Genomic DNA, 23026 nt, shown 5'->3' with positions numbered 1-23026 from the left:
CGGATGCAGAAAGGAGCAGCCGGAAGCACGGGCGAGGGGGCGGGGCAGAGTGCTGCGCGTGCGCTTGAGGTCGGTCCCCGCCCCCCGGGCTTTCGTAGGCCGGCTGGCTCGCTGCTCGTAAGTCCTTAGCCTTCCCCTGCTGTCCTTCTCTCTGCGAGGGCCTGTCCTTTTCTCCCTGGCCGTCCTGAGTTCTCCCAGGGTCCCCTCGCTTCCTCCCGGTCCGTTCTGAGTCCTGTAGGGTCGCCTGTGTCCCCCGGCGCTGTCCTCCCTCCGAACGGTGAGACCCAGAGTCCCACCCACACGCCAGGGCTTTGTAAACCCCACACGAGGGACTTTGATTTATGGGCGAACTGCTGTCCCTGGAAAGTGTTTTGCGAATCATATCTCCTTTCTGAGTGAAGAGCAGGGACCTGCCGGGAAGTGAAGGCATGCCTCTCATTTTCAGATGATTGAGTTCTCTCTTGCCATTCCCATGCCTTCCTCCTGCCTGCCTGGGAGCAAGTCCCTGGTCACACAGGTCCCTTCAGCACAAGCCCGCAGGGGTGAGGGCTCCTGGGCCTGCCCACCACCTGGGAAACCAGATGTCTAACCACTGTTTTGGGAGCCAAACTGCTGACCTCACAGAGTAGCAGAGCCACTTCACCTCAAAAGGGGCAGAAATTCATCTCCAAACTGAGGGAGCAGCTTGGCTTACCGTGACTTGGAAAACCTCATTTTGCTTGAGATGTTGGAATAATGCTTTTTCAATGGATGGGGATGAATGAGGCTCAGTTCCCTAAGGGTAGTACATCTTTCATGCTTCTTGTTTGTTAAATGGTTTGTTATCCGAAAGCATCTTGCAGGACAGAGGTGAAAGGACCTTGGTGTTTGGAAGTTGGCAGAAAGGTTACACAACTATCATGCTACAAGCAGCCAGATCTGAAATGATGGGAAAGAGATGGTAATAGTTGAAAAACCAACAGCATCACTCTAAACATTACCCTAAATCAGGGTGTCTCAACCTTGTCACTGTTGCTGTTTCGGATTGGATAATTCTTTGTTGTTGGCGGCTGTCCGTGCATTGCAGGCAACATCTCAGGCCTTTTACCCACTAGATGCTGGTGGCACCCCACCGACCATTTGGCAACCAAAAATGTCTCTGGTGGGACTTCCCTGGCCGTGCAGTGGTTAAGACTCTGAGCTTCCACTGCAGGGGGCACGGGTTCGATCCCTGGTCGGGAACTAAGATCCTGTATCCGTGTGGCCAAAAATAAACAAACAAACAAATAAATAAAAATAAAAATACAAAAATGTCTCTGGACGTTGCCAAATGCACCCTGGGGAGCAGTGGCTTAGAGAACCATTGCTCTAAATATTCCTGTGGCTGAAGGAAGTTCCCGCCACCTGCTTTCACTCAGCACCTTCCTCACCGGCCCTCTTCCCTGGCTATTTCCAAGTGCAGAGGGTGGAGAGAGCTTTCCCACATCCCCTCCAGTTTGGTACTAAACGTTAAGAACAGACTTTAGCCAACGCCAGGCCAGTGTCACGGGATGGTGGAGAGCTGTTAGTGCAGCCCCATCCTGACTGCGCTGACATAGTTGACCTCTAGGGGGCGGTTGAGAGCCATTTCTGAAGACAGTTCTCAAAGTCCCTTTTCCTTTGCCACTAAAAGTCGTACAAAAGGAGGAGTCAGGAGGACAGTGTTGGGTTGGAATAGATTTAAATGTATTCACGTGACACATAATAGTAATTGTCTTGAAGTTCCCCTTACACCAAGCACTTTTCCATATGCGTCCTCATTTAATCCTCACAAAAACAGAGGAAAATATTATTACCACCTTACAGACATAGAAACTGAGATTCAGGTTAAGGAAATTGCTCCTGAGAGGCACACGTCAACACCAAAACACGTAACAAACTTTCACAGCTCTAGCAGCGCTCTCCCTCCTCTCTGGCCTTGCTTGTCCTCCATCACCCCAGAAAGCCTCGCTTGGCCTATGTGGTTACCAACTCCCCAAGCTCATCCATCTTACTGAGTAGCAAGGCCCACCTTCCACTCCAACACCCCAGCTGTCACCCAACTTGGATTCAGTCCCAGCACTTCCACAAACCACAAAACCACAAAAGTGAACAAGCCATTAACTCCTCTGAGTCTCTTTCTCTCTTTCATCTGTAAAACTGGAAAAATACCCTTTCCGTAAGCATGTTGCTGGGAATGATAAGACATTATGTTCCAAACCCTAGTCATAGTAGATGTTTAACAACAGTGATGATTACGTGTATTGCTATCATTCATGACAAAAAGGAGGAGAGGTCATGGTGGGTTACAGGTGTCCTGCTGGCTGTGGGAAGTGGAGATTTGATGGTAGGCTGAAATCTGAGGAAGGTCTATAGATTGCAGATTAGTATTGTATCTGTTTTAATTTCTTGATTTTGCTCATGGTGTTGTGGTTATGTAAGTGAATTCTTTGTGTTTAGGAAATACACCCAAGTACTCAGGGGTAAAAGGACATCCTGTCTGAAACATGCTTTTAAAGGGTTCAGATCTATAATACATATGGAGGGTAAAGCAAATGTGGTAAATTTAAAGAGTCAGGACGAAGGGTATCCAGGAGTTTCCCTGTACTGTTCTTGCAGCTGTCCTGTAAGTCTGCAATTATGGGGATAGAAAAGATTGTAGGGCAGGGCGCTGACATCATGCATGCAGCACCCACACTTGTGGGGATGGCACATTTCTCTCGAGTCCTGGCCCCCCTCGTTTGCTGGGCCCTGCAGACAGAACTGGTACAAGGCTGCCCATGACAAATGGCTGAGGCTCTCTAAGTTCACCCCCACTGGGCAAGGCAGGCAGCCACCCACCTTCGAGGCTTTGCTCAGCTCCCAGAAGGCGCTCGATGTAGCTGCACAGTGGAACCCTCTAGGGAGCTGGATAAAAGCTGGCTGAGGGGCATACTCCAGGAGGCCCAGCCCTGGGGGGAAACCAGCCATTCAGTGGCCTCGGTCCCCGTACCCCCTTGTCCGGCCAGTCAAGGCCAGGGCAGCAGGGCTGTTTTCACTCTAAGCCTAACACCAGCCTCCGCAGCCTACCCAGGAAAGGGGCCCTGAAAGGGGCCACCAAGTGGTCAGGCCTCCAAAGGAGTTCAGAGCATGTCACCTTAAATGTGTTGCTTTGACATACTGATTATTTTGAACCAACCCTCATTTTCCTTAGTCACTTCTTCGCAGTTTACTCTCCCGACCCCCAACCCCGCTGTCCTGTCAATTCTTCACAAATTTATTGTTTTTTTATAAAAGTATAAAAGCTTTTTCTCTGGTCACTTCTTTGGATCTTCATTCTCTCGTGAAGGCGCCTCTGTACAGGTAAAAATTTAAGTAAAACCTGTATGCTTTTCTCCTGTTAATGTCAGTTTAGTTCCTAGGCCCAGCTGGAGAGCCAAAGAGGGCAGAGGAGAATTATTCCTCCCCTATACCTTCTTAGTAGTTCACCAAGTCTAAGGAGCACGGACTTGATGCCATCAACCGGGGTTTACTAGCAGACCCAGCCCCCAGGAAGGCTGCTCGCTACCACCGCTGCTTACCCACGTGTCCTATGCTCCCACTCGGTTCTCCAGGCCACAGGGAAGACAGGCACAGCCATGGCTCTGCCACCAGCAGGGAGGGACCAGAAGATGACAGAGCAGGAGAGGACCGGGTATACTGTAAGATTTACCTGGAGGCACTGGGCAGGAAGAGATCACAGCCAAGGAAGACAGGAGGCAGCTGGGAGCTCCCTGAAATAGAAGGACAGGCACCCTCAGAACTGCCTGTCCTTCAGGAGCTTCCCAGGAGCTGTATTTGTACCACCAGGAACCCCTCCCCTGCTCCGGATCTAGGGATGGATGTGTAGCCCACTCTGGATACATGGTCACTTAGGAAGGTGACTTGATCTGAGGCACCCTTACTCCTGTGGTGCTGCCCTGCACAGAAGGTGGGAGAAAGTCTGCAGAATAGGAAGGGGGTAAGTGGGGCAGGCAGAGGCCCTGGGAGAGGGGCAGAGCCGGCCACCATGAAAGAGGAGTCTGGGCCTCACAGCAGCCTGGTCCCCAGGACCTCTGAGAGCAGAAAGCAGGATGGGAGTCATCGTAAAGGAAAAGTCACGACTAAGAATCTGAAAGTGCAAGCGACAGAGTCCCCTCCCCAGCCCATTCCAGCCCCACAATCCCTGTTCCCACATGCGTGCCAGGAAGTCTGAGCCAATCAACATAGTCCCATCCCTATTGCCTCAGAGATTGGTCTACAGATGGGCACCTGACCCACGTCTCAGCCAATCAATGCAGACCTTCTCCCCACAGTGGCAGAGTAGGCCATCCAATTAGAGCAAAGCCCAGGACTTTGTGTTTGACGCTTGGGAGAAGCAATGGGATTTGCCCAGATTAAAAAGGTGAGCGAACCCCAAACAGTATCGGTACAAACTTCTGCTTAAACATAGAAGATGAAATACATATGTTTATATGAACTCCACTAGAATGACACAAAGAGGGCAGGAGGAGAACGGCAAAAAGTAAGAGGCTAACCAGGGTAGGCAGGTTTAAATTGGGGAGAGGCGGGGTGATGGGGGCTTAGCAGAGTGAGGGGCTGAAGCACAAGGTCCCAGAGCTGCAGGGATCGGGGGGGGGAGGAAGCAAGGGGAGCCCTGAAGAGGCTCCCTCCCTCCTGCACCACAGATACTTCCGCCAGGAATGTACCATCCTCTGCCTCACCCCAGGGAGGAAGATGCAGGACTTTCCTATGGAGACTTGAATGTTCAGAGATTCTGCCACTTTGAGGCCCCCATAAGATCACCTATTGTTTCAGGCAGTCTCTGTTGGGTAAATATCTCCTGTGAGGTCACTCCCAAGGCTCTGACCTGTGTGCAGTGTGGCTGCCCTTGGATCAGGTGACATTCCAGTCATCTGTGGCCAGGGAGGCCACAGGGCTGTGCAGCAGGACCTGGGACTTCTGCATGAGGACTGCCTTGGCCCCTGTCCTTGGGGGATGGTGAGCCTTTGCAGCCCAATCCTTCAACATCCCCAGTCTCAATGAACTCATTTGAAAGTGGTAAAAATAATACCAGCCCTGCCTACTGCCCCAAGACTGTCTGATCAAATGACAGAATGAATACAAAAGTACTTTGTGAATCATAAATGTTTTAATCAGTATAATTATAATGACAATTTCTCCTCCATATAAATATATTTCCTTTCTTTAGGAATAAATCTAATAAGAAATATATACGACCTATAAGAGAAAAATAATGACGCTCACCTGAAGGGCATAAAAGAAGACCTGAACAAACAGGGCAACTGGCTACATTCCTGAATGAGAAGACTTGGCATTATAAAGATGTCTGTCGTCTAAAATGGATCCCCAAATCCACAAATTCAATGCCTTTCCAATGAAATTATCAACAGCATTATTTTAGTGCAATGGGAAGAGTAGATTCTAAGATTTATATGAAAGATAAAAGCCTTATGGTAAAGAAAATTTTGTAGGAAAATAAAAGGAAGGGATCCCTTCCCACCAGATATCAAAAAACTGAAAAGTGCCAACTGAAAGAATGCAGTATCTACAGGAATGGACAGAGAGACATCCAGCTCATAGACAGAGCTGAGGCCAAGGCAGGCAGAGTACCAACAGCCACTTTTACATTCAGACAGTCCGTTGCTGACAGAGGCAGCAAAATAAAAAGAAAGAAAAGAAAGAGAGAGAAAAGGAAAGAAGGAAGGAAAGAAAGGAAGGAAGGAGGAAGGAGGAAGGAAAGAAGGAAAGAAAAAGCACCCAAATGTGCCACTTCCCATCTTTGTCCCATGCACCAGAAAGGATGCCACCCAACCAAAGAGAGCTGGATGCCTGCACCTCAAGTCACCGCAAGGCATCACCTCTGGCTGGGAGCCCATTCTAGATGGCAGCTGCACCCTGGGGGCAGGGACAGAAAGCCCCACATCTGGGAACCAGGGATGCGGGGAAACCCGCCTGATGCCTCCTGGGCAGATGTGGAGGAGAGTGTGCGGTGGCCTCAGAGCAGCTCCTCACAAGTCCAGCCTCAGTTCCTGGAGCATCACGAAGTGTTCTGACAGGCTCAGGTTAGCTGTGGTCCCAGACTTGGCCTGGTGGCCTTTGAGGACACCTGCAAGGTGACCAGAGCAGAGCCGTTCCCTCACAACAGAGAAATAACAATAATGGAGCATAAACTGTGGTGCAGTTATCAATACAAATCAGTGGGGAAAAGATAGCCAACAAATGTTAGACTCCTACCTCATACTATACACAAGCAAATTCCAGAGGGGCCAAAGTGCTGAACATTTTTAAAATATTGGAAAAATATTACAAGGAAATGTGGGAGAACATTTTTCTAATTTTGGGTGGGAAATCCTTTTCTTTTTTTAAAAAATTATTTTATGTATTTATTTATTTTTGGCTGCGTTGGGTCTTCGTTGCTGCACGCGGGCTTTCTCTAGTTGCGGCGAGCGGGGGCTACTCTTCGTTGCGGTGCGCGGGCTTCTCATTGCGGTGACTTCTCTTGTTGCGGAGCACGGGCTGTAGGCACGCGGCCTTCAGTAGTTTGGCGTGCAGGCTCAGTAGTTATGGCTCACAGGCTTAGTTGCTCCGCGGCCTGTGGGATCCTCCAGGACTAGGGCTCGAACCCGTGTCCCCTGCATTGGCAGGCGGACTCCCAACCACTGTGCCACCAGGGAAGCCCCCAGAAATGCTTTTCTTAACAAGACACGAGCTTCAAAAAAAGAAAGCAAGACAAATTCATAAAAAAGAAATACTTCTGTGTGTTAAAAGACACCATTGATCAAGCCATATGTTTAGCAATAGGTAATACAGCATATTCAACAAGAAAAGGATTAATAGATATTATGGATGGAATATAAAAATAGTTTATACAAATTGAAAAGTAGAAGACAATTCAATAACAAAACAGTTAAGTAATATAAACAAATCATCCTTAGGAAAAGGAATACAAATAACCATAAACATATGAAAAGGTGTCCAGCACTTTGCAATTCAAATGACAGTGAGATGACAGATAAGCAAAAGTTATAAAGATTCATCATCTCAAGGACTGCCCAGCATGGTGTCAAACTCCTAATGACGCTGGAAGGATTAATTGGTGAAGCCATTTGAAGGGGCCAATGTAGTCCTGTCTGCACAATCATAAAATGTGCCCAGCATTGGACCTAGCAATTCAGCCTCTAGGAAGCATCCAGAAGAAACACATGCACGTGTTGACCCTGGTAAAAGGCCAAGATTTATAACAGGGGAAAACGGAAACTGCCCAGATGACCATCAATACGAAATTGGTTTAAAAATATTTCAGCGTATCCATTTGGAGAGGTCTCACTGGCCACTCCTTCTTTCTCCCTCTGCTGGATCCCAGCAGAGCTCATATTTCCAGATGGTAGTCAGGGAAGGCAGTGACCAAAGCCTGAGGGTGGCCTGGGCACGAGTGGCAATGCCATTGGCTAAGCCACCTGCTCCCTCTCCTCTGGTTCCCAGACTCAAGGGGGCCTCTCCTCCTTAGGACATGAATTTGGAAGACCCTGTGACCCTGCCCGTGGAACTGGAAGTGGCAAAGTGGCAAAGCCTGCGGTGATAAGGCGATTGGGCTGTCGCTATGGTGATGGGGATGGAGGCCTTTTGCCATCAGCCCCAGTTTTCTGCATGGCAGCTCTAATGACAGGATGGTCAGCCCTGCAGAGGCTGGAGGGTGTGAGCGCAGAGGCCTGTTCCTGGTTGCCATGGCAGCGTGGGCCCTTGCAGGAGAATTCCCCACTCCACACCTGGTCAGAGCAGGAAGTGTTGGGCCGTGACTGAGCCTCAGGGAAGCAGGTTGGGGTGTGAGAAAAGAACAGTCGCCCACAGCTTAATTACTCAAAAGCTGTCCCCCAGCCACAGGAGGAAGGAGGACCTTTTCTGCTGAGTCTGTCTAGAGAATACCACGCCGTCACAGCTCAGCACAGCCCGGAGAGAAAGCTGACCAGTGCTGACTAGCTCTGGAGCCCGGCAATGGCCCTGCCTCGACCATACCTGGCCTGACAAGGCCTCAGTGGGGAAGGGTCCCGACTGGGACCCAGAAGAGAAGGCTGGCAGGCTTGCTGGAGAACAATGAAAAGGAGGAAACTCTGTGATTGAACCTCAAGCCAGAAGCCAGCCAGAAGGTGGACCATATTCTACCAGACACTCGGGCCGGCCGTGACCCTTGGTTGGGAGAAGCCTGGGGAAATTTCTGCCTTGGAAGCCCGTTGGGGGACACTGAGGGGTTCCAGCTCCCCCGGGCGGGCTGCGGTACAAATGCTGGATGACAGAGCCAGGATGGAGATCGCCAAGAAGGAAAAGGTAGCTCTCTGCTGCATTCGGTTTTCTAGAAGTGCTTCTTACTCGTTCCTGTATTCAGTGGTTTGTTTAACTTGACCAAGTGTTTGTGCCTCAGTATCTGATTGTATGTGCAGGTGCTTTAGGGACGACCTGCTGGGAGTGAATTATGAGGCATTGACTTTGGTAATGATTTTATTTTATTTTTATTTTTTAACATCTTTATTGGAGTATAATTGCTTTGCAATGGTGTGTTTCTGCTTTATAGCAAAGTGAATCAGTTATACATATACATATGTTCCCATATCTCTTCCCTCTTGCGTCTCCCTCCCTCCCACCCTCCCTATCCCACCCCTGTAGGTGGTCACAAAGCACCGAGCTGATCTCCCTGTGCTATGTGGCTGCTTCCCACTAGCTAGCTATTTTACATTTGGTAGTGTATATATGTCCATGCCACTCTCTCACTTTGTCACAGCTTACCTTTCCCCCTCCCCATACCCTCAAGTCCATTCTCCAGTAGGTCTGTGTCTTTATTCCCGTCTTGCCACTAGGTTCTTCGTGACCTTTTTTTTTTTTCCCTTACATTCCATATATATGTGTTAGCATACTATATTTGTTTTTCTCTTTCTGACTTACTTCACTCTGTATGACAGTCTCTAGGTCCATCCACCTCACTACAAATAACTCAATTTCCTTTCTTTTTATGGCTGAGTAATATTCCGTAGTATATATGTGCCACATCTTCTTTATCCATTCATCTGTCGATGGACACTTAGGTTGCTTCCATGTCCTGGCTAGTGTAAATAGAGCTGCAACGAACATTTTGGTACATGACTCTTTTTGAATTATGGTTTTCTCAGGGTATATGCCCAGTAGTGGGATTGCTGGGTCGTATGGTAGTTCTACTTTTAGTTTTTTAAGGAACCTCCATACTGTTCTCCATAGTGGCTGTATCCATTTACATTCCCACCAACAGTGCAAGAGTGTTCCCTTTTCTCCACACCCTCTCCAGCATTTATTGTTTGTAGATTTTTTGATGATGGCCATTCTGACCGGTGTGAGATGATATCTCATTGTAGTTTTGATGTGCATTTCTCTAATGATTAATGATGTTGAGCATTCTTTCATGTGTTTGTTGGCAATCTGTATATCTTCTTTGGAGAAATGTCTATTTAGGTCTTCTGCCCATTTTTGGATTAGGTTGTTTGTGTTTTTGATATTGAGCTGCGTGAGCTGCTTGTAAATTTTGGAGATTAATCCTTTGTCAGTTGCTTCGTTTGCAAATATTTTCTCCCATTCTGAGGGTTGTCTTTTGGTCTTGTTTACGGTTTCCTTTGCTCTGCAAAAGCTTTTAAGTTTCATTAGGTCCTATTTGTTTATTTTTGTTTTTATTTCCATTTCTCTAGGAGGTGGGTCAAAAAGGATCTTGCTGTGATTTATGTCATAGAGTGTTCTGCCTATGTTTTCCTCTAAGAGTTTGATGGTGTCTGGCCTGACATTTAGATCTTTAATCCATGTTGAGTTTATTTCTGTGTATGGTGTTAGGGAGTGTTCTGATTTCATTCCTTTACATGTAGCTGTCCAGTTGAGGCACTGACTTTGTTGGGCAGACCAGGTCCTCTCCCTGCTGCTCCAGACTCCGGCCCTGTGACCTGGAAGTCACAGGCTGCCAGGAGGCCCGGGAGGTGACCTCTGTTGGGTAGAGGGTCTGGGGAGTTTAGAGCCCCAGCTTGGGGGCCTGGGGCCTGGGATCTTGGTGGCAGAACCAACTGCCCAGGCATGAGGCAAGACTCAACAGACATCATGAAAGGTCTCAGGTGCCTGCGCTTCCCTGCAGGAATCTCTTCCTAAGAAGCCTCAGGGCCGTTGCTCCTGGTGAGGATTGGAGAGCAGTTACTTTTTCCAAAGCAAAGAAAAATCCAGACATCCTCTGAGCCAGCCCTGTGTGTGAGCGGAGCCAGGGCTGGTGCCAGGGCAGAGGGAAGAGCCTGCCTGCTCCCCCGAGCCGGGCGGGGCGGGGGAGGCAGAGGAGAGGGCCCATATCCAGTCCCCTTGGCATGGTTTCCTCCTCACATGTCTTTTCTTCTCCTTCTTCTGTGAAATGACGAGGTCAGCATAAACACTGGGCTCGTTCTGCTCCTGGCAGAGCTAATGATGTTGGGAGAAAAACAACCAGCCTGGGTCAGGGTGCCCGCAGCTGCAGGCAGCAGGAAGCCCGCGTCTGCTGGTTCCTGGGGCGATGGCCGGAGTTTGGATGAGAAATCCTGCGCGAGGGGGCCGTGGAGGCCAGCTGGGGAGAAGGGAGGCGGGGTCTTTGGCACAAGCAGAGAGCTGGCGTGGCGACAGTGAGAGGTGGGGCCTGTGGCTCGCCATGGGGAGCTGGTGTGGGGAGCCCACCACGTCAGACTGGGGCTGGCCCACGCCCCCTTCTCGTTTGTCCCAGGGACACAATGCTCCACGCGGTAAACCATTTCTGTTCCACACGTGCGGCGTTCTGGCCCCAGTTCAGCAGCCAGGCTGGTTCCAGATTGCTGGTGGGGGAGGGGGCGTGTTTCACTGACAGCCTTGTCGGGGCAGAGAGGAGAGGGAGGCACCGCCTCTGGCACATGCCTTAGGGGGTACCAAAACCATCAGTCATCAAGATAAATAATATTCTAATTCAAATTCTAAAGAATCAAAATCAATGCAAAAAGTTACGATGAGCAAAATGCCAAATTTCTAAAGAAAGAGGGCCTGAGTATTACTGATTTTTTTCGCTTGTCTTAGGCCTGTGCCGGCTGCCCTTAGAGTGCCAGTTAGCAAGGTGCCAGGGCCAGACAAGGGAGGCGTGGGGTTGCGACGTCCACGCTCCTCCCGTCTGTCCTAGCTGCCCAGAGGACCCACCTCTTGTCTGGGGGCTGGGGGAGCGGGGCGGGGGCGCTTCAGCTTGGTTTCAGGGCCATCCTAAGGATCTGAGGTTTTGCTGCCAGGCCCACCCAGGTCCAGCCCTGCATCCCCGGAAGTGATACACCCACCCCAAGCCAGCATGTAGCCTGGAGTGGTCAGCTGGGGCTGTATCCACTGCAGGCTCCCAGGAGGAGAGCCTTCAGGTTGCTTTGGAGGGAACTGAAGTGCTGCTGGTTTTGCTCGCTCTTTTTTTTTTTTTTAATTTATTTATTTATTTATTTATTTTTGGCTGTGTCGGGTCTTCGCTGCTGCGCGCAGGCTTTCTCCAGTTGCAGCGAGCCGGGGGCCACTCTTCGATGCGGTGCGCGGGCTTCTCATTGTGGTGGCTTCTCTTTGTTGCAGAGCATGGGCTCTAGGCACACGGGCTTCAGTAGTTGTGGCACATGGGCTCAATAGTTGTGGCTTGCAGGCTCTAGAGCGCAGGCTCAGTAGTTGTGGCGCACGGGCTTAGTTGCTCCACAGCATGTGGGATCTTCCCGGACTAGGGCTCGAACCCGTGTCCCCTGCATTGGCAGGCGGGTGCTTAACCACTGCGCCACCAGGGTAGTCCTGGTTTTGCCCTTTCTGTTTCTCTGGTTCATCTTGCCTCTGTGACCTGTCGGATCACCTGTGGTCATCCCCCTATAATCTGCAAGAGTGTGTGGCCTCAGTACCGTTTTCAGTGGCTTCCCCGTGGGGATGGCAGCTTCTTACATGGTTTTTCTAGAGCTCCTTGGGGGAGGCCCGCTCCTACTGATGCTGCTTCCCCTCCCCTCCAGACTGTGGCTGTGGAACCCCACCACTGAGTCATTCCCTTGGCATGGAAATCTCTCTTTTTTTCCCCATAGTTTCATCATCTGTAAATGGGTTAAAAATATCATCTTTTTCTTTAAAAAAATTTTTTTAATGAAGTATAGTTAATTTTCAGTGTTTCAGGTATACAGCAAAGTGATTCAGATACATATATCCTTTTTTAGATTCTTTTCCATTATCGGTTATTACAACATATGAAATATAGTTCCCTGTGCTATACAGTAGGTCCTTGTTGTTTATCTATTTTATATATAGCAGTGTGTATCTGTTAATCCCAAATTCCTAATTTATCCCTGCCTCCCTTTTCCCTTTGGTAACCATAAGTTTGTTTTTTATGCCTGTGAGTCTATTTCTGTTTTGTAAATAAGTTCATTTGTACCATTTTTTTTTTGGATTCCACAGATAAGTGATATCATAAGATATTTGTTTTTCTCTGTCTGACTTACTTCACTTAGTATGATAATCTCTAGGTCCATCCATGTTGCTGCAAATGGCATTATTTCGTTCTTTTTTGTGGCTGAGTAATATTCCAGTGTATATATGTACCATGTCTTCTTTATCCGGTCATCTGTCAGTGGACATTTATGTTGCTATGGAGTTCTATCTCTTGATGGCACAACTTCTAGGAGACCTGAAATTGGGTCCTGGGCTCAGGGGTCTGCCGAGCTGTGTGCGGCAGGGGTGTGTTGGAAGGTCAGCAGGCATCTACAGGTATTCACAGGACAAAAGGCCGAGGTCCTGGCCTATTCTTCCTGGAAGTTCCTGGTCTATTCTTCCCCCTCCCTCATTTGCGCCCTTCTGCTGGTGGGCGGGAGCGATGGGGGCTCCAGAGCCCGTACAGTTTGCTTTGTGTGGTGGGTTTGGGGAGCACTTTTCAGGAGGAAAGCTGGGAAGGTAACACTCCAGGTGTCTTAGTCTGCCCGGCTGCCATAACAAAATACTGTGGACTGGGTGACTTAACCAGCAGACATTGCTTCCTCACAGTTCTGGACACTGGAAGTCTGAGATCAGGGTGACGTCATGGTCGGATTCTGGGGAGGGCTCCCTTCCTGGCTTGCAGACGGCTGCCTTCCTGCTGTGTCTTCACATAGTTGCGGGGGGGGAGGGAGAGCATTCTGATCTCTTCCTCTTGTGGGGGCTCTACCCTCATGCCCTCATCTAACCCTAAGCACTTCCCAAAGGCCCCACCTCCTGACACCATACACTGGGGGTTAGGGCTTCGACCTATGAATTTGGGGGAACACAATTCAGTCTATAGCATGAGGGGTGGGGGTGAGAGCCATAGGGGGCACTGACCTCCCTCCATTCAGCCCCCCTCAGCTGCCCTGGGCACTTTGCTGCTGAAGGAGAAGGCTCAGAGATGGGGTGAGTCTGCATCACTTGGCAGGCATGCTTATCCAGGTTCCCTGGCAGGACTTGTCCCAGCGGATCTGGGGCCCCAGCAGGAGAGATGCCCCTCCCCCCAAGCCCCTTGGAGACCTTGCTACTGCCAGATGCTCAGGAGGACACGAAGCTCCAGGTGGCCCCCAAGCAGGTGTTCTGGGAAAGGGGCCTACGCAGGGAGGAGCAGATGGCCCCACTGACAGAGCGGTGATAAGACCCTGAGTGTGGGGGGAACCAGGCTCCCCGTGGCTGGTGTGGATTCAGCAGCAGGGGCCGGGGCTGTGCCTGCCTGCCGTGGGCCCCTCTCGGCCAGGAGCCGCTGGCTCTGAGCAGTGTGAGACGTTGTCGCTGCAGTCCCGTGACAGGGCTGGGCTGGGAGGCCGTGGAGCAGAGACTGCCCCAGGAGGGCTGAGCAAGCGGCCTGCGTCCCAGGCCTCAGGGTCCAGGCGCCTCAGGAAGAACGTTAAAGTCCCCAGCATGACCGTGCTCCGGAGAGGCGTCATCGTCTGCGGCTTCTCGGGTCAGGAGCAGGCCAAGGGGACCCGGCAGTGAGACGCAGTGCAGACCCAGCCAGGCCCACGCCTGCTCCTGTAGCAGCAAGACCGGAGGGTGGGAGCGGGGGAGAGGCACAGAGTGCTCTCGGCCACCCCCGATTTCTGCAGAGCTGCCCTCCAGCCACCTGAGGCAAGAGAGGTGAGAGCTGCATTCAAGGGAGGCCCTCCAGGGAAGGTTCTGGGGCCCTCGCTGTGGGCTGCGCTGCAGCCTTTGGGGACAGCCCAGGCGTGTTCCCCATGTCCCCCCATCCCTGCGACAGAGGGTCAGGCCTAGCCTGGCCCGGCCCCTCCGCCTTCATCTCACTTCCCTTCTCGTGGGCGGACGCTGATCCTCAGGAGGACGCAGCTCTTCCTCTGTTTCTCTCTCTGTTTCTCTGTCTCTCTCTCTGTTTCTCTGTCTCTCTCTCTGTTTCTCTGTCTCTCTCCTTCTCCTGTCTCTCTGTCTCGGTCTCTGCGTCTCTGTGTGTGTGTCTCTATCTCCCTATCTCTCTCTCTTTGTCTATTTCTGCCTCTTTTTCTTTCCCTCTCTTTCTGTGTCTCTCTTGGTCTGTCTCTCTGTCTCTTCATCTCTGTGTGTGTCTCTTGCTGTCACTGTGTCTCTGTGTGTGTCTCTCGCTGTTTCTCTGTGTCTCTGTCCCTCTCTCTGTCTCGGGCTGGGCGCACATTGAGAAGAGGCCCCCTCGCCCCCCCCAAGCCTGCTGCCTCCCACATCACCCCCTCAGGGCTGGGTCTGCCCCCTGCCCAGGTTCCTCCCAGACTGGAGTCCCCTCGGGCCCCTCCTCGGCACCCCTGCTCTGCTCAGCACAGGACTCCCTGCTGGGCCCACGCCCTCCTCTCCCAGGCCACTTCCCTCCTCAGCCTCCAGGGGCCTCCCGGGAAGCTTCTTGGCGTCCACCAAGGCCCCTGGTCGTCTGACCACCACCATCTCCTCTCTTGCGCCATGTATTCTATTCCTTTATTTCTGAAAGAGCAGCCGTTTCCTGGTGACCAGTTTGTGTACAGGCCATCGAGCTGTTTAGAGAAGCCAGCTTTATGGGACTAAGTTCCAGCAAGTACATGTGCCTGATGAGGGTCCATTTCTGTTTGTTTACTTCTGCTCCAAGGAATCCCTCACTGCAGCCACTCACGTTTCAGATACGGCTGTGGTGCCAGCTCCTGCCTCCCCTTTCTCAGTGAAGTTTAAAGCCAGTTGTCAAGTTTCATAAAAAGCACCATGGGGGTTTTGACTTGGGGAGAGATGAACCTTCCACCCCAGAATATGGACCACTTCCCCCTGATTCAGATGGTCTTTTTTTGGTCTTTTTTGCTTTTCGGACACGTGTTCACATTTTCTCTCTTTGGGTCTTGGGCTCTCCTCTCCACGAGACTTGAGCTCCTGGCCCAGGCCTCTCCCTGACCCCGGAGAAAGCCAGTCTGGCTCACCCTCCTCCGGCCATTGATGCCAGAAGGTCCCGTCCTGAGGGCTGGGGTGGGCCAGGGTGCTTGGGCTCTGAGCCTCCCGTAGGCTCCCCTGTCATGTGAAGAGCAGGTGCGAGGATGGGAAGGGAGCGGTGATCAAGAGCAGGGCAGCTTCCGGACGCCGACCTGGGTGCCGGGGGTCCCACCAGCTGCTGGAACCAGCGGGAATTGCCAGGTGCTGACAGCCCAGCCGTGTGCTAGACCGAAGGGAGGTGATTGGGAGGGGCACTGGGGGAGCGGGGCTGCAGAGGCCACGAAGGCCAGAGCGTGTACCCAGAACAAGAGCGGTCCTGCAGGGTAAGGGGGACAAAGGGCCAGGTGTGCGGGCAGACCGTGCCAGAGAACCCACCCTTCCGGGTGGGCGGCCGGCTCCCCCTGGGCCCCGATGCCTCAGGACCCCCTGCAGTCATCCTGCCCTGCTCTTGATCACCGCCCCCTTCCCATCCCTGCACTTGCTCTTCACATGTCTCGCTCAATCCATATCTGCTCTGCACCCCCCCCCGGCTGCCCGCACCGTGCTGCACCTGCCCAGCTGGCGGCAGTGGGCAGGTCTTCCAAGTCTCCCCCCCTGGTGCTGGACCCAAGCAGGAGTCTCACCGAGGGGAAGAGCCCCAGCGATGGGCCCTTGCTCCCAAGTCCCCGCCGGCCAGGTCTGCCTGCTGCTGAACCACTGGCTGTTCTCGGCGATGGTTCTCAGAGGCTGTCCTGCCCCTGATTTCACAGAGGAGGGCTCTGCAGGCAGAGAAGCCCTGTGGGCTGCTGAAGTCACACAGGGTGAGTGATGGAGAGTTGGGTTCAGTGAGAGCATTTGTTCTTAGGCAGGAGCTTCGTGAGCCCAGAGGCGGCCCCTGGAGAGGGCAGAGCCTGCATGGGCTCTGGAGCCAGCTCCCTCGAGGCTTGCTGAGATCTGGGCAGCTCTGGGCCTCACCTGCCTGGTCTGCAAAATGGGGCAATAGCAGTGTGTGCCACCGAGGCTGGGTGTGGAGACTTCTGTGAGGTGTGGCTGGAGGTCGATCAGATGGGGACGCGGGGACCAGGAGCTTCTGAGAGGCCCCAGGGCTCTGGCCACCTCTGCTCACTGCTCCGGGGTTGACACTGCCTACACTGTCTCCTTTGCTCCCGCCCCTCCAAGGTGTCCTAGCATAGTGTACTTCAGGAAGCACATTCAGGACCACCGCCTTGTGTCCTGTGAATGCCTGTAGACGCCTGCTGACCTTCCAACACACCCCTGCCACACACAGCTCGGCAGACCCCTGAGCCCTGGGCAGGCCCCTGGGTGTTGAGTGGTGAGCCAGCTCGGCACGGGCTGTGGTCCTCCACGCTGGGCACCCTGGGCATGCCCATCCCTCGGGGGCCCACTGTGCCGGCCACCCTGCCCAGGCAGGAGACCTGTTTGATCTCGGAGAGACGGCAGTGAGCGGTGGCTTGAAGCGAGATCTAGTTCCCTGCCCAGGAATTGAACCTGGGCAGCCTGGATCAAAACCAGGAATCCTAGCTGCTAGACCACCAGGGACTAGAGGCTAGGAACAAAATTCCCCTGGCCCTTGCCCCCAGTGAAAAATGCATTTCTCAAGGAGGCAAAAACTGTAAAAACGGGTACAAGTTGACTATTAGAGACACAGTACAACAAGTGGGAGAGCACACAGAGAAACCGTTTGTTTAGTTAAGACAGAAGCAAGGCAGAGATGCCCACCCGGAGAGCAAGGGTGTGGGCGTCCCCCCTAATGAGGAGGAGCGCGGTGAAGAGGCGGTTAAAGCATTCATATAGGGCAGTTCTTCCGGGTCTTTGTTTACCTTTGGCCAATTACCTGGTTTCTTTTTCCGCACCTGACCTGCCCTAGGACCTCCCCAACATGCGTGCGCAATTTTCTTCCATGATGGATTCCAGCCCAGAGGCCTATGGGGGGCCTTGGCATCACATATTATGGGGTAGCGCCCCCTCCTTTTTGAGCCCCAAGGAGACTTTCTGCGCATGTGTAGTGTCTCCTTTGCCCCAAGGATGGGAAATATGTGACCTCTTGATCTTTTCCTCAAACAGGGTTTAGCCCCTCTCTGTTCCTGCCATGACTGTTATCTTAAAGTGTCTTCAGGAGACAAAGCCTGGCTATTTACCTTGTTTCTGTTGTTATTTCTATTTTGAAGTGCAAACAGGAGGCTGGTTGTAAACGTCCGGGCTGAAGCCCATCTTTTTCTCACCCCAAGCAATGTAAACAAGAGGCCAGTTGTAAATGCCTAGTCTGGAGCCCATCTATCTTGTCCCTCACAGGGCATCAGCAACAGACCTGGGTGGAGTACTTCAGGCCTGTAAGGACCCAGCAGATCCATCCTTTGCCCCCAGGGGAGGTGAGGGGCAGGAGGAGATAAAGACCCTCCCTCGTGAGCACTCCCCAGAGAGAGCAGAACTGGTCTGGGCACCCAGATGGGAAGGAGGCCAGCCCCACCTCCAAGGACTGCCCTCTGCTCCCGGCCTGTGCCTGGCTGGGCTGGAGGCTCAACCCCGCTCTTCCCCTTTCCAGCAGGGCGGCCTTCGGCGACTTTGAAATCCCTCCAGACCTCAGTTTCCCCTCCTGTACAGTGCCCCCCTGGGCTGCTGTGTGGGTGTGAGCCCCTGAGTGTGCGCCTCTCGCAGGCATGAGCAGGACGGGGCCCTCATGCTAGGTAACCGAGCGCCGACCTTTCCAGAGCAACACTTCCACCGTGAGTAGAAGCGCAGAGAAGTCCCACAAGTAGACAGATGGGAGGAGGAACGTGATGCGCCTGCTTCCAGAAGATACAGAGTCCTCGCCCTGCGTCCTCCGTCCCTCCGATCTCTGCTTCCGTCATTGTCATTGCATCTTCTTCTCTGACCTTCCTGCCTCCCCCTTCCCTCTTCTAAGGATGCTTATGATGTCATTGGGCCCACGGGATAATCCCGGACCATCTCCCTGTCTCAGGGTTCTTAACAGCTGCCACGTCCCTTTTGCCATGTAAGGCCATGTTTCACAGACTCCAAGGACTAGGAATTCTTGGGGACGGTAGCTTTGCCTCCCTGGCCACCCTCCTCCCACCTCAGTGACGGGCACAGCCCCGCCTGCCTGCCTCACCATTTGGCTCACTGGCTTTGAGGACTTTTTCTTTTCAGCTGTAGATATCCGCCCCCCCACACCCGCCCAACCACACACACGCTTTTAATCAAATTCTGACACTTTTAGGACTCCCCTGGCGGCCCAGTGGTTAAGACTCCGTGCTTCCACTGCAGCGGGCACGGATTAGATCCCTGGTCGGGGAACTAAGATCCTGCATGCCGTGGGGCACAGCCAAAACAAAAAATTCTGACACTTTTCATCAAAATCTTATAAAACAAACCACACAGAGCTATTCCCCCTCCTGGGCAGCCCTAAGGAGGGCAAAAGAGGAGGCTGCCCAAGCCCAGACCCGTGCAAGGTCACAGCCTGCGTTTTCCCTACGTTCAGGAATTGGTACCAGACTCCTGCGTGGCCCAGTGGAGGGCAGGAGAGGCCAGGCTAGGGGAGGGGCTGAGGGCCCATAAACAGCAGAAGGAAGGGACTGAGAACCAGGGCAGGTGGCTCCTGGGCATCTTAGGTAGTTTGGGATGAGGTGCACGGCACGCCCTTCCTTTTCAATCCTTTCCAGGTGGGTCGGCCAGGAAGGCCAGCGAGAAGGGATGCTGCACAGGGGCCTGAGGGGGAAGCCAGCCCAGATGGGATGTGCCCATGAGGGTTTCGAGGCAGGAGGAACACTCAGGATGGGAAACGTTGGGTCACGAGGCCCTGCAGCACAGGAGAAAACCACTTTCCTAGGGGAGGGGCAAGGACTTGACGCTTCTGGTCCGTGAGGATGAAGGGACAGCACCGCCAGGAACAGCCAGGAGTCCCCCGCCTTTCCCCTTGTCCACGGCCAAGTGCTCTGCTTGTGTCTGATGGGTGACCCTCAAGGTGTCAGCCTTCCCTCCAATGCAGGCACATACCCCCGCACGTCACCGTCCAGGGGAAACGCGGCATTTTCTAGTAGGCACGTTACAGAAGTAAAAAGAAATAGATTAATTTTCATGATGCTTTATGTAACCCACTATAAACAGAATATTATTGGGACTTCCCTGGCGGTCCAGTGGTTAGGACTCTGTACTTCCACTGCTGAGGGCCCAGGTTCCGTCCCTGGTTGGGGAACTAAGATCCTGCAAGCTGCGCAGCACGGCCGAAAAAAAAAAAAATTATCATTGAAATGTGTAATCTACATAAAAACTGTTAATGAAATATTTCACATGCTATGGTTCATATTGCTTTCCAAAGCCATGTGTATTTTCCACGTACAGCATCTCCCAATGTGGACTTGCCACATTTCAGGTGCCCCAGAGCCACATGTAGCCAGTGGCTACCACCCTCGATAGCACAGGTCACAGCCACTCTGACAGGTGGTCACCCAGGGAATCGTCAGGAATCTCTGGCCATAAGCAACGCAAACTCAATGGAACCAGAGGAAGCAAAGAGGGGCTGGACTGGCCTGATGGGCCAAGCTCCATGTGCTGAGATGAGGGCAGCTTTGGGGAGCAGGATCTGAGACTCAAAGGCGGCCAGGGTCCCTCTGTCCACCTCTGTCTGGGGCTGGCGTCACTCTCCCCACCTGACGATGGGGACCCGGTCATAGGAGCGCCAGGCTCACAGCCTTACAGCCTTATAACCAGAGAGAAAGCAGAGCTCTTCCCTGTGAGTTCCTGCTAGATACGATTCCCAGGAAGGTCTCCTCGGGGCTCTGTTGGGACCACGAACCCACTGGAGATCCACAGGGTGGGCGCAATCTGACCGGCCCAGCCTGAGGCGCTGGCTGCCCGAGACACTAGAATCAGCAGCCTTCAGGAGTCAGAGGGCTGGTGTAGGGACACAGGACAAGGGCCCTGTTCTGGGCACACCCGGCCTGACCCCCATCCATGCCTGTCCTAACAGCAGCGTGGCCCCCACACAGCCCAGCTCCACTCACCAAGACACTCACAGGCCTGCGCTCGGCTCTGTCTTGCAGAGCCCATCCTTGCCGTGTGCCCCTTGGCCAGCTGGCCCCAGCAGCCCTTCTGCCCTCCCATCCTCACCCCCACGCCTGGCTCCGCTGACCGTCCCACTCCAGGTCCTCGCCTTGCAAGCCCACTTTTCCCACTGCTTCCAGAGTGAGCCATCTAAGCGCAATTCCAGGCGTGCCTTCCCTGCACAGAACCTCCCGTGGCCTCGGCACAGAGCCAGACCCTGACCCTCAGAGGGCAGCCCAGATTATAGCCTCAAGGCCTGAAATCTGCTGCCACACTCCAGCCACCCCAGACCCAGTGCCCTTCACTGTACCCAGTCGAGCTCCTTGGCCTTGGCTGTTGTTCTCTGCCTGCCTGGCTACTGGCACAAGGAGCATGGGTGAGCAGGTCACAATTATAGCTTTAAATTCAGTGGGACTCTTCTTGTACCTCTACTGGAAGCAGCCCTCCTCTGAGAACCAGGACCTCTAGGCCCGCAGAACCTAAGCTTGTGGGTACAGAAAGAACAAATTCCCCAAATGGGTCAGGAGGAGTGATGAAGAGCCTTTGGTTCCCAGACCCGTGTATTTTACCTTCTAAGGACACAGCATCACCCAGTGGCCATTAAAGAGGACATTGCACCCTGGAGGACACCCGCCCCTTCTATAGGGGAGCATCTTCAAGCTGACAGCTCAGTTGTACCTTCAGGAGGCTGTTTGACCACTGTACAAGGGGGGCAGCTTCTAGGTGGGAGGGCTAGTGGATCCTGTGGACCGTGGGCTAACTGCCAAGCTTCCTTTGCCATGAAGCGGGTCCTTCGTCTGCGATCATGTCGTGGAGGATCTCACATCAGTAGATCAGACATTCTGTGGTTCCTCGGTTGGTGGAACTGGCTGAAACACTGAACATAGGAAAGGCAGATGCGTGCCTGGAATATCAGATGAACTGTTGCCCCGTCCAGAGAGGGAAGGGTCCAGGGTAGTCAACCTGTCACCGAGTCGTGGCTGGTTGGTCTCCTGGAGGAACAGTGTCACACCAGGCGTTTAGGGTCGGTCTCTGATACTGGCAGGTCACACATTTGACAGCAGCAAAAGCTAGGTCAGCCTTGGCAAAAGGGAGCCTATGCTTCCGGGTGTAGACGCAGCTTCCACCTCCGCCACCACTGTTATTGGTTTGTGAGGGCATCGTGTAAACACTGAGCTGACGTAAGGAGCTGCTGGTCAGTCCTCCATGTGTTTATTTAGTGCCTCTTCTCTAGCAGATGGTTTCTCACAGGCAGTAACTCCTCAAACTTGTTCCCACGCACCTGGATTTATCTATACGCCTCCTCCCCACACCTCTCCTGTCCCCAGTCCTCTTAATCTCTCTCCTTCCAGCTAAGCTATCCACCCCTGTCCATGGTCTCTGGGTACCTTGAGCTTTGGGCCACTTCTCTCTCCTCACAAAGTGCGTCACTGGGTGCCCTGCCCCACACTCTGGCTCTTGAGAGGATTTCTCCTCACCGCTGTCTTCTGGGGCCACCCCTGAGTGGGACTGCGGTGCAGCAGAAGTCCACTCCCAGCTTGTACCAACCGGCCAAGCTGACCTGTCCGTGGACCAGGCGTGGGTGGGGTTTTGCCCTCCTCCGCAGCCAGGCAAAGGGAAGGCCATCTGTGTGAGCTGAGAGAGGGGCACGGGGGCATCGGTGCAGGAGTGGTAGGTGACAGGTGGGTCTGGGCCAGCTGTTCCTGCAGCTGGACCTGCTTGAGCCTGATTGCAGATGCCCCACTTCCATCTTACGGTGGATGGCTGCGGGGCCTGCCCGATCTGATGACTTAGCAGCTCTGACCGCATTCAGCTCATGACGGGCAGTTCTGGCCACATGGTCACTCGATGTCCCACGGTCAGATGCTCTGTCTCTACCTATGCCCAGTGACAGGCCAGGAGCTGCCTTTCGAGTGGTGTTTGGTTCTCTGCTGCAGTTGGCAGGACCTTGGTCCAGAGCCCGGGGTCTGGTCTGTGACCCTCCTCTGGGGGGTTATCACACTTCACATAGTGTAACACCTCAAGTATCAGGGCTGCCAGGTCACATGGCCTCAGAGTCAGGGCTGATTGTGGCCGACTAGCTGCAGAGCCCTTTCTTTCTCTGTCTTCACTTAAACTATCAGCCTTCTGTTTCATCCGGTAAATAGGTTGGAACAGTATTGCCAAGGGCAGAATATGCTGCTTCCAAAATCTGAAGAGGCCTATCAAGCACTGTGCACCTTTCTTAGCAATACGAGAAAAAGGTACGATCATTTGTTACTCACTTGAAAGCAGTTGTCCTTGGCATGTCCAGACCACTGGGCCCCTACACATTTCACTGATGTGGCAGGCCCCTGAGTCTTTTCCTGGTGTACCTCGCCAGGACATCCATGGTACTTGCCCCTTTTGCTCGGTGGGTCCAACTAGCATGGTGTCATCAATATGGTGAGTCAATATAATGTTCTGTGGTCTGTGTAGACCAGATGGTTTAGGTCTCTTGGGACTGTACTGTGACAGAGGGCAGGAGAATTCACATCATTTGGAGCAAGACTGTGACTGAATACTGTTATCCATCTCATGTGGG

General features: G+C 52.9%; 1 protein-coding gene across 2 annotated transcripts in view; it reads left to right on the top strand.

Moving 5' to 3' along the window:
- Positions 1-3: 3 nt before the first annotated feature.
- Positions 4-23026, top strand: part of GCK (glucokinase) — a 56067-nt gene continuing 33044 nt past the window's right edge. The window contains exons 1-2 of one of the 2 annotated variants that reach the window (XM_059934232.1): positions 47-117; positions 5207-8340. In XM_059934232.1, coding sequence (XP_059790215.1) covers positions 8296-8340 — 45 coding nt within the window. In that variant the 5' untranslated portion in view covers positions 47-117; positions 5207-8295. Of the gene's footprint in view, positions 118-5206; positions 8341-23026 lie in introns of both variants that reach the window. The other variant, XM_059934231.1, reaches the window with a different exon arrangement.

The sequence above is a fragment of the Balaenoptera ricei genome, chromosome 9, assembly GCF_028023285.1.
Source record: "Balaenoptera ricei isolate mBalRic1 chromosome 9, mBalRic1.hap2, whole genome shotgun sequence".
NCBI classification, from domain to species: Eukaryota; Metazoa; Chordata; class Mammalia; order Artiodactyla; family Balaenopteridae; genus Balaenoptera; species Balaenoptera ricei.
This window is presented reverse-complemented; position numbering and strand designations above follow the sequence as displayed.